Raw genomic sequence first — 12,050 nt, 5'->3', positions numbered from 1 at the left:
TAATGTGGAGTCAAATTAAATTTGCCAGGGTTGCCAGGGTTATCTTACACTTTGTGCAATGTGCATTCAGTAGTCAAAAGTATTTTGCGCATGCCAATTGGAAGATTTTGTTGGGACTGAGCGTAGCCATAGAGACAGAATAAACAAGCCTCTGACCTATGGAGCAGTGAACTGCAGACCATTTTATATGCAGACACTCCCTGCCTCAGAGGGAACTTCCTGCAATAAAAACGAGACAGCCAATGAGCAACAAGAGAGCTGATCATTCAAGACTCTGTCAATCAGTAAATTGGATATCTTCAAATTGTGGAGGGAGCACTGCTTTGTGATGTTTTGAAGCATTCATTAGGTTCCTGATCCTCAGAGGGACTTTACAGCATCTCATGCTTCCGATCAGCACTGTTTCGGGTCAGGATAGAAAAAAGATTCATTAACAGTGCAGCTGTCTCAATAATAACACTGTTCACCAGTTTGCTCTTAAGATGAAAAATCATTCCCATTTGAAAACGGATGGTGGCTCTCCTGAACCACGATTCAAGGTCAGACCACATGAATTTGGTCCAGTCCAATGATTAGGCAACTTTGCTGTTTCATTAGGATGCGTTGATCCTTTATATGTGGAAAAATGGCAACTTCTCTCAAGCACAACATTTACAACTTGAAATTTCAAACTTTTGGAGTCATTACTATATAATTGAGAATCACACATTTTTGATTCTTGTTCTGAAGCACCTTTACTTTATTCTAAAAGACTGAAACGCTACCACTCACTACACTGACACCTTCAGAAAATTGCGTAAATGTGTGTTGGTAACTGAAAGAATAGCACATTGGCACAAACTACATTTTTTCACATTACGGCCTCTCATAAGAGCGACGCCAGAATGAACTTGTTATTTGAGGCAACGGCCAGTGTCCTGATCTGCGGCGCCAGATGATGCTGCATTGATGTTCCACTGCACTGTAAGAGTGGATGACCCAAATGTTTATTTTCAAATGCCCAAAAAAAGCCAAGTGACAAAAACATCAAGCGCAAGCATCAGAAGGAGACGTGCAGCAAAAAGTGAGTGAAATGACAAACAAAAGTCTGTTAGGGATCCTGTCAGTGCAAAACAGCGTGAATGGACATCATTCCACTTGAGTTTTAGAAGCGCTGAAATGATGCATCAGAAGTATGCCTTAATATAAATGTAATTATGGGGTCTTTTAACATGGCAAAGACCCGAGGCCCACCTTGGGATTGCACAAAGAATGGCTTCACCAAAAACCAGGACAGACTCTTAGCTGAAAATTGTCATGGCTGAGAAGGCAGGACAGGGAGGACAAAGACAGAACAGCCACAAGCAAGACCGAGATCCCCTTTATGTGCACATTTAATTCAGCTACTTTTACTATCTTTATTACTATTGAAGTTTTATTTGTATTATTGTACTGTGGTACCTTGACTTACAAGTTTGCTTTATTCCTTGACCCAGCTCGTAACTCCATTCACTTGCAGACTGAATACAGTTCCCCCGTTGGAAATTTTGAAATGTCATCAATACAGACCCTCCGCCTAAATGACAATTTGATGCGTGTCTCAACTGATTTTTAACTCAAAAAGTATTAGAAGGTCAAAGTCAATGTGTTTGTTTTTGTTGTATACTGAAGACATTTGTGTTTCAGATCAAAAGGTTAATAGCAGCTTTTATTTCATGGCATTTACATCAAGATGTGTTCAATAACTCAGGACAGCGCACCTTTAGTTTGAAGCCACCCAGCCTATTTTCAAGTGAGGATATTTTGAAAAAAAATTTGCGTTGGTCTGGTTTCTATTCAACTATGTATTTGGACAGTTTCAAGTCGCTCGGACTTTTGGTGGGTGTACAGGAGGCGAGAAATATGCCTACGGGACAAAAATAACCATTTTGGACCACTAGTTGGCCATGTGGGCACATGATGACGGGAATGAGCTTTTTACCCCATCAACTATCGCCTTCCATCAACATATTGAGCCAATAAAAGCTTCCTTTATCCTACTCCTCCACTATGAACTAAGCCTTTGCGTATGGTACTATTTTTGGATATTTTCTGAACAATCCTAAATCTGGAAAGTAGGTCAACTGTTCTAATTGCCTTTTTATGAAAGGCCCCCATAATTAAGTAGAAACATTAAAATATGACTATCAGCCAATACCACCCAGTTATAATCCTCATAGGGGATCAACCCTCAATAATTGAGAGGTGTCCCTGGAGCTGACTTTGCTACTTCAGGCAACTTGAAGAGTTGTCACTGGGGAGTGTGTGTGTGTGACTTGACATATTTGTGTTTTGGATCATAAGCAGATTCTTTCTTTCTCCATACATTAGCCTTCCCGTCCGTCACTTTATTGGAGGTTAATCTTGGTCTCATCAGTCCATAAAACTTATTTGCAAAATCCAATCTGGCCCTCTGATTCTTTTTTGCCGATGAGTGGTCTGGAATCTTGTGGTATGGCTTGTATATTTCTTCTTCTCTGTGTCTTCTGCGAGCAGTGGATTCACCTTCAGCCCTGCCAAGTGGAAGTTGGCGGTGATGTTACTGACTGTTGTCTTTGTGTTGTACTGTCATTAACGGCTGTTGACGTGTTCGACGTCAGTTGCTCAGTACACCAGTAGTTGCTTTCTTTTTCAGGACATTCCAAATTGTTGCATTGCCAAATGTTTATGCAATAACTGATTGATTCCCTCTCCCCCTCTCAGCTTCAAAATGTTTTGCTTTTCTCCCATAGACGGCTCTGGTCTTCATGTTTGCTTCACAGCAAAGGCAGTTTTCACAAATGAAGCCCAAAGCCAAAAACAAGCACTCATGCTTAAGCTATCAATCAATCTATCTAAAGGGCAAAACCTGAGCAACTAGAAACACCCTTCAGTCACGTTCCAATACTTTCTCACTCGAGAAGTGTGTGGCTTCAAGCAAAATGTGCTTGGTCCAGAGTTATTTAACATATTCAAAACATTTGGATCATAAGACCAGGTCAGAGTGTACCCCACCTCTTGACTTCAGGTGGCAAAGGTTCCAGCACACTTGTGACCGTAGTGACAATAAGATGGACAGAAAATGGATCGATTTAAGAGTAATTATACTATGGACTGTAGTATTTGTGATGTTTGCTGCGTGTCTCTAAGGGGTACGTCTTAGTGAGTGACATCAGAAGCTGAGTCGAGATGGCAGTTTTTTTTTTTGTCTGTGATTGTCTCATGTGAATTGTGGCTGACAGCAGCTTCTCGGGAGTGTTCTAATTTTGTATTAGTCCTTTTCCATAAAAAGATTTGGCTCTCTTTAACCACATGTGTGGGCATTAGGGTCCCTTAAATTTTCTATTTTTTCCCCACAAGTCACTTGAGCTATATCATATTTGACACTCGCTTGTAACTTAAATTGTCTCAGTAGCAAAAAAATTAAAAATCAACCCAACAGCGCTCATAACTGGAAAAACTCGCAGGTTGGAGTACGTTTAAGTCAAGTTACCACAGTATTAAGCAAAGACAACATTTATGGTTTAATGTTTCTTAATATAATGCCTTTTTTGAAAGTCTGACAGTTGAGAGCAGCATGCAAACATTGCTTTTGCAATATGGATGAACATGGCATCCTCAACACAAAGACGAACAGTGAGCCATGCCGCTGCTACTATGACTGTGACAACAAGTATGAAATCAGAACAGTAATCAGTTGAACAGCTATGAGGGGGAATTTGAAATGCGTCATATGGTCACAGATTGGTGCATCTCGAAAATCGGTGAAAGGGTTAAGTTGCTCCTCGTCACCATCGAAGAGCATATTTCCGCCTGTTCTCCCACGTTTATTGGAGAATAATTGAGCAAGTGGAACCTGATCCCAGATCATGGCGTCCGTCGGCCGATTCGGTGGCTCACCTGAAGCCAAGGCTGCCAACGGAGGAGGCCCAGCCTCTCCCCCGCTCTTCTGGCTCATGGCGGTTGGGTCGGTCTGGGTGGATGACTGCTGGAGCTGGAGTTCTTTGGGGAGGAGGTCATATACAGACTCTGAAATAAAAGATGAGGCGGATCCATCATGTTTTAAAAAGGAAAAAATATGTGACAGTGACTCACTCACTGTAATAGAGATCGGAAGAGCTGTGAGCTTGAGTGTTACAGTGCAATAATCACTAAATGAAAAAATGAAACTCAGGGGGGGGAAAAGCATATGGAAATGTGGCCATTAAACCAAAAGGAAATTAAAATTGAGAAGAGAAAATGTAGTTCGTCCCCTTTTTATAAATGGCAGTGGGTTTTAATAAGAGTTCCTGCACAGTCATGCCAAAGTTATCCTTGAGCAAGATACTGAATTTACAGTTGCACTTGTATAGAAGTGCTATGCAAGTGGAAAAAAAACCCTTCAAAATCTCATGTGAGGGACTCAATTTTTGCTCATTCGCCCACACGAGCCTTTGACTGGTGGACTAATATATATGCACTTTCCCAGATCTTGCTTTGTTAATAGTTGTGCTGGAAAAGCACCCCAAAAAAAAAAGTAATTTGCAACAGACCAGCCACAAAGTTTCTCCTCACAATATGATGGTACTGTATTTCACTCAAGTTACACTTTCCCTGTTCCCTTTTCAAAAAGAAGTACTGGAATAGCATGAAAGAAGACCCGGGCATCAAGAGCAAAGCACTTCCTACGTCTACAAATTCTCCCGGCGAAACTGAAACAACAAATGGCATCCCAGGATTAATGCAATTATCCACCAGTGGAGCGGTTTAGCGGGCTGAAGCCCAGAGAGACATTCCTGGATACTTGATAGCAACGTGATTCCTAGAAACTCATTACCGGCGCCACTCGAATAAACTCCGCTCAATGGCCTACATAAGCGATTAGGTAGTCCGGTTGCTAGGAGAATGGGGTGCATCAAAACCCTGGCATGGCTATTTCAGCTGTGCATCAGCGGCGCCAGGTGTATGTAGTAGTCATTTGATACTTGCCATTCGCTGAGCACCGGCATAATGTTGAAAGTGACAAGACACATGATCTGCAGTGACATCAGCAACACCATTGACAAGACGGACATAGCAAAGTCACTGCCTCTCATATGAGGCCCCCCCCCCAAAAAAAAACAAGGCACCGTCGACTGCCTATTGTTTATCTAAAGCTAATCTGTTTTAAGAAAAGAGTCGTCTAAGCACTGCAAGCTTGTGTCCAGAGGGATTGAAGTTATTACAGGCAGGAAATTGCAGTTACTCAACAAAATGGCATTGGATTCATAATGCTTCGAGTGCCAACAATTGAAAAATGCAACAAGAGGTAAAAACAAAACAAATCAACTTTATGGTTGGAGCTGTAACTGATTTTCACAGTAACACTGACGGGCCCAAACAACAAACATTTGTTCAAAGAGTTCTGTATATTACAAAAATCTTGTCCGGCTAAACCCAAAATGAACTGTGATGACCCCTTTCATTTCAGAGTCCTTGTGTTCATGGTTGGGGGTCTGTAGACGAACGCTTCGCCTGTCTTAAGATCATATAAAACGAGAAACCGTCTATATGCTATAATTTGCTTGCATGACACAACACGACACAACTTTATTTCTATAAATGAAGACAGCGGGAATTCCCCCCTCACGCCAAATATGGGCTATTACATCTGACCTATATTATGAGTCCAGTGAGGAAGCCTGCGTGGGCGACATGTGATATGATGTGTCAACACTGGATTAATTCACGTCATTGCACCGGTTCGACTGGAGCGCACGGCACTTGAGAATGGTCAGGAGCGTTAGCCAAGAAACATAAAAATGTCATTTTATTTATGCGGCCCGGAGCAGTTTGACATAGCAGAGGTCGACGTGGATGTCACTCAACGTCCGATAGCGGACAGCATTTCTTCACCTTGAGACAAAATCGGCACCTTTACGGTCCTTTTAAATATCGACTAAATTGGGTTGTCAATAGAGAAGAAATGGGAATGCTTTCAAAAATAAATCGCCAAATTCACTGCCATGAATAAGTCATCTCCTTTTATCTCTATTTTCTTTTGTAAATTGAGACACAGCCGTGAGTCATCAAGCCATAAAAATGATTGATTAAAAAAAAAAAAAAAAAGTCACTATCATCTGAGAGAGATTGATACTTTATTCACAAACCTTTTTGAAAACGATTCAGTCAGTAAAAAAGATGCTTGTAAATGTCTTATTTTTACTAAACTCAAAATATAATCTTCTTTCATGAAGAAATCTATGCGTGTACTTTGCTGGGTCCATGTAGGATGCATTTTGCCTTAAATAAATCAATAATGTAAAATGGTCCATTTATTGTCGGCGGAAATGTATTGATTTTTTTTTAAATGGAAAAAGTATGAAGTCTATACCACATCTTTGGAAAGCCAGACAGAGCCCCCCAAGTCACTTTGGGATTGTTTAAATTTTACATTTCCCATCTGCTGATAAAGTTGCGGTAATGTTTTGGTGTTGCTTCTGCATTTGTTTTCATAGCTCTCAGAAGATATCCGTACAAGTTCAGTTCAAGGTGGGTACGAATAAGCCAACGCAAGATGGACGGACTAACATTAGACTGCATTTTAGACTAATTAAATTATCTCACGTTAGAAGCATGCGCAGCTGATATTGCACATGCCTAAAAGGTTTTGTCAAGCAACAAGGTCACTGGTCCATTTTTATTCTTTGCAGCTGGCTTTGTGGTTAAGAGGGAGTGGGGGGGGGGCGGTTGCCAGATGAATTAGGCTATTCACAAGGACAATGTTTTTGGTGCGCATAGGAAATATGCCGCGCAAGAATGTATCCTGCACCAAAACACTGCAGCTTTAATTCTACTCTCCAACGCTCCACTTGAGACAAACAAAAGACAAAGACTAACTCATTCCATCTCAAATGCCACGGATTCGTCGGTTTTGACAACTTACCGCTTTCATTTACAATAATATAGTAATAGCTTAACCGGATGACGCGTGGCATCAGCGAGATCGCAACCCCTTATGATCCTACTTAAGTTGTTTTCTGGATTTCCAAAGAGCAGTTTTACGACTTGTAATATATTGAATTTTAACATGACTGTGTTGTTTAAAATGAAATAGGGCTGTCGCAAGCTAATCTTTTTTAGAATGGATTATCCTATTGATTGTCCTTATCCTTACTTGAGTAATCTGAGTAATTCATACAGTTTCATCCCCCCCAAAATAACTCAGGTTAGTTCATTCCTTTAAAAAAAAATACAAAATTGAAAATCATTAGGAAACATAGCTGAATTAAAAAACGGTAATCGTCCAGATATCAACGATGCCGAACACGACTTACTATCCATGCGTTTGGCGCCATCTAGTGACATGTGAGGGTGTTGTAGAAAAATACACAAAATAGTTGAGTTTTTCGGCAAAAAGCTGAGGATCGGCTCGACACAGAAAACAAATAGGTGCATTTGTTTATAGGGAACTTCAAAAAGGCAGGGAATAATGTAATCTAATTTGTACAAAAATAATGGATAAACTGATTATTATACACAGTCATGCTTGCGGGAATGTTACTTGTTAACTAAGTTTCCTTTGGCATTTTTTCATTTTGAATACAACTGTGCGAGCTTGCACCTTTTGACTTGTGGTTGTGAGTAATAAGACGATGGCCGAATGTGTGTGTGACTCATATTCATGTTTTGAGTAAATAGGGGAAGTCATGAGAGTTCATCAAATGACTGATTATCAGTGTATGAGCGTATAAATGATTATATATTCTTCGCAATACATGTACTGCGCATCCAAGAGCTTTTATAGAGAAGACGCCTAACGAGGAAGTGGAGTATTATTAAAAGTGCCACAGGTGCATGAGCATGCGCATGTTGATGGACGCACGGTGGACAATGGAAAATCAGGCTCAACCCCAAGAGCTGTTTTATTTCTGTTGTGTTAAAGCCCCCATGGTCTTTCCGCCCATTAACAGCGCTCTACTGCGTGAGTCTTTCGCACACATTTGATGCTAAAAATAGAAGTGTGAGCTGCGCAATGCAATTAGGGGTGAGTGTTCAAATTTAAAGTCAAATTCAGCCCGGGATGAAAGGGTGACCTCCAGGTAATTGGCTTCTCATGCATCATACTTGAGTTCCCTTTTCGAAGCTTTCCCGTCTAGATGACTGTCACCTAAATGTGAATGTTGATCTATGGCTTCATTCTTAACAAAATAACACAAATCTTACTGTTTTCCAAAGCGTATGGCTGCTCTTCCATCATAAACTAGCTTTGAAATTGTATTTCAAAGTTGCGACAGAAAACCGTGTGATCCACCTGAGCACCTAAACACGCACGCAATGGCTGCACGGCTGACTTTAGTCATTGGCTCCATTCGTCTGCCTGAGGTTTCTCTGAAGCGAGCACACAGAGTTGTTTTTGTTTTCACTCTCCCAGAGAGGCCATTACCTGGGCTTTGTTTTCACTGAAGAGAGCACGCACAGTTCACATTCTTGATCACAGTCTTGCTTTGAATCGTAAACTGCTATATTAACGCTCAGCTAGCGGATTTACAAAGTGTTCCAACTTGGGAGCACTCAGTTCAATTATCAACAGCGGCGAGAATTATGTCACTATTTAAGAGGCCAGAGACCACCAATGCTTGCAAACTAACCGATTTGAAAACGTGGACGTTTTACCTTGGGAATGAAATGTTCAACAATAAACATTTTTTTTTCCATAGTTTGGCTAGATTTCTGACTTATACACAGGTGTTACTTGTTTATATGAAAATGACAGCTTGGCACCCAAAATCCCTGTTCCCTGATTTTTTTTTTGGCAGTGAGCAAATACTTTAAGTGCATTACCAACGGTAGCCTGAAGGTGGTGTTAATGCACCAAAAGTATTTACTCATCTCCGAAAGAAAGCAGAAAAAGAAACGTCGGTGTATGAAGCAGGTCGGCTGATCACTTACTCAACAACACTAGTCCAAAATACAACTTTGTCTCAATGTTTTTTTTTTTAATGCTTCAAGTCCAAATTGAGTGCTGTGCGCCTTCAGATTTGTACCACGTTGTGCCGCAACATGCCAAGCACAATGTGATCTTCTGGAAGGAATGCAGCAGCTTGAGAATTTGAAGAGGTGGTAGTAGAGGCCCCCAACTAAGCTTTTGCTATAGATCAGAAAGAATATGACTGCGTATTATTGCATTCTGTTTGTATGCGTTGCTGCCTTTGTGTGTTTTAAAGTAACATTAAAACACTTACTGTAACATTGATGCTAATTTTTACTAGTACTTCTTGAACATCTTTCACATTTATGTTCGTATTACGAGAGAGGAGCTGGTTTGGTGTTTAAATATATAATGTTTAATTCACTTTTGTTGTATGTGACAGTTTTACTGTAAACTATTAAACTAATTGGAAAATCACAAACACTTTGAAATAAACTTTGCCTCATATTTGCGGAACAGATGGATTAACTACACACTCTAAAATCACATAGAAGGTCCACATGGCCGCAAGTCTGATTTGCCAAACACCCGTGCAGTGTTAAGGAAAAGGGGCAGAGGACACTCCAGCGCACTCTGAGTTGGCTTCAGGCTGCAAAGTAACAGCTGCGTGTGATCGTTTAATGTGATCTGCAATGAAAGGATTGATTGACATTAATCTCGTCCTTTTCCGTGGAAATTGGAAATCACAATCTGTGGCGGATAGATCGGAGCGCCAGTAAACCAGGTGATTGAAAACAAATAAGTCAAAATCATGGTGCGCTATTTCAAAAAACAAATACAAAATCAAATCATGTTTTCCACATGCTCAATATGGCCACCGCCTGCAACGCGGAAAACATCAATATGAGAATTCCTCCCAAACGCGCCTCACAATATCGTGGGCCATCATGTTGATGGCAGCTGTTTTTTCAACCTTTCATGTCATGAATATTCGCTGCAAGTGCAGGAACATAAACTTTTGTCTTTAAGATACCCCCACAAGAAAAGGTCACAGACAGTGAAGTCCGAAGATCTGGCAGGCCAAATGTGGAGGGCAAGGTGTGAAGCACTTCTACCAATCCACTTCTAAGGCACATTCTAAATTTGTTGGCACTCAGTTTGCTTTCTCCTTTGAAAATGGTTGACACTAAAAGCTATATATAGATTTTTAATACGGTCTCTGCATATCAGAGATTTTCACCTATTGCAGATTGGTGTGCCATGTATCCCCGGCAAAAAATGGGTCATTCATAAATAACTACTGCAATTGGTTTACTTTTTGTCCAATTTCACGCCAGTAATGCGACACCAGAGTTGTACCTTGTCGCTCCGTGTTAATAGCACGAGACATAAACAACCAGGCGACGACTGCAGTAGAACCGCCGCCATATCTGCGGGTGTGTAAATCGGACGGACAGAGCAGCCACTGGTGTTGACATACCTCCGGTTACAGAACGCCGGACACCTATATAAAATTCACACGGCGGGCGGCATGGCACTCCGCCTTTGTTTACATGTTCTGTGTCAACAAGATAGGCAGCGTGACGGTAGGCGCTACTTTACAGGATGTTATGCAGTACACGTGTAAAAGAGGCCTTTTGTGCGCCCGACAGAGCCACTTCAGCATTCTTGTGATAAAATATTGCTGTGGGACTTTCAATGAAGTAATTATGATGTTTGCTTGTCACGGGCAGTAGAATGCATAAAATGTCACACTGTAGGAGATAATGTAGTTAAATTATTCATTTAAAGTCAATACCTGACCTGCGTTTCAAACATTAGTGCATGAAAAAATAAAAACAATTAGATTTAGCAAACTGACAATTGGGCTTCATGTGACGATGAAAGTCAAAGCCGTGATTTTCGGATCTGGCTTGATTATACTGAGCGATTATCCTGTGGTGATGGGAGCTTTCATAAAGGTTAAACCTGTTCAATATTTATCATGGTAAATCCTCATATGTGGGGTCAACACCCAATGGAGCATAGGTCACGGAATTTGGGATTGTGACGTGCACATCAGATAAGGTAAAATTTTGCCAAGGTCTTTTTTTTTTCCTTCGGTTTTTCAGCAGTCTTTCCTTTCTTTGATCCAAGTGATGGGGAGTGGCGTGCGACTTGTTTTGAAAAATATGACGACAATGTGTTAGCTACTCAAATATGAATGACCAGAACTGAAGCATGCTGTGTACAGCATAACAAAATTCACTTTGACCAGACAATCCTTCTCCAAACTGCACGATTGGCTTTGTGTCTCTCATTAAATCCCTGATTAGACGGCGCTTGTTTTTACCCTGATACATGCACAGCACATACCAACTTTCTAATGCAAAAACAAGAAAGGGGGGGGGGGGACATCAACAATCATGTGACTAGAGTGAGCAGCTTCAGGGTCACAGAGCAATTGTTTACCGCCAGTTCACGAGCACGCTTCACAGTGCAATCAAACTGAAACAGCAACAGTGGCTCAGACAAATAGGGCAAAGGCTATGATTGACCACATTTCTTTAGAGACACGCAATCAAATTGTGCATGACCAGTGGGTAGAATAAAGCTTGCCGTTCACTGCCATCTGGTTCTACCTTTAAATGCAAGTGTGACTCTTCCACATAAATTAGCAGAAACTGAGAGGTAACTGTAGCGTGACTGCACCTCTGAAATGGGAGTGGCTCGGGATATTTGTGAAACGTATCAAAAAAGGTTACAGGACTGGTGTCACAAAAGATGTATTTCAAATCCAAACACCAAGATTCCCCGTTGGAAATAATCCTCCTGGAGTCAAAAGCACTTCCCCAGCCTCCTCAACGACACCTTCACACACTTCTTGAAGGATTCTTTCAAAATTCTCTGCTGCACCAAGCACAAAGTCATCCACATCTTCAAAACAGGTCCCCGTGAGTTTGGACAAGGGTCTCCAGTCCTGGAACTTTTCTGACATGTGTCGTAAACTAGCATCTTTGGTCTTTGGACTCTTGCTTCAGGACGACAAATAACTCGGGACACAGCTTTTTTTTTTTTTAACCAATACAAGCGTTTGCTAAATTGATACAGTACTACCATGATTCACAAGTTGAATTTGTTTTATGACCATGCTCAATCAATTTCCCCCATTGAACTAAGATGA

General features: G+C 41.0%; 1 protein-coding gene across 2 annotated transcripts in view; it reads right to left on the bottom strand.

Moving 5' to 3' along the window:
- Positions 1-12,050, bottom strand: part of LOC148334833 (nuclear factor of activated T-cells 5-like) — a 30,514-nt gene that overhangs the window by 14,893 nt on the left and 3,571 nt on the right. Inside the window, exon 2 of one of the 2 annotated variants that reach the window (XM_088298144.1) lies at positions 3,898-4,026. In XM_088298144.1, the coding sequence (XP_088154270.1) occupies positions 3,898-4,026 (129 nt within the window). Of the gene's footprint in view, positions 1-156; positions 223-3,897; positions 4,027-12,050 lie in introns of those variants that run through there. The other variant, XM_088298145.1, reaches the window with a different exon arrangement.

Source organism: Idiotropiscis lumnitzeri, chromosome 6 (genome assembly GCF_059441095.1).
Source record: "Idiotropiscis lumnitzeri isolate Australia: NSW breed Sydney's pygmy pipehorse chromosome 6, RoL_Ilum_1.0, whole genome shotgun sequence".
In the NCBI taxonomy this organism is placed as follows: Eukaryota; Metazoa; Chordata; class Actinopteri; order Syngnathiformes; family Syngnathidae; genus Idiotropiscis; species Idiotropiscis lumnitzeri.
This window is presented reverse-complemented; position numbering and strand designations above follow the sequence as displayed.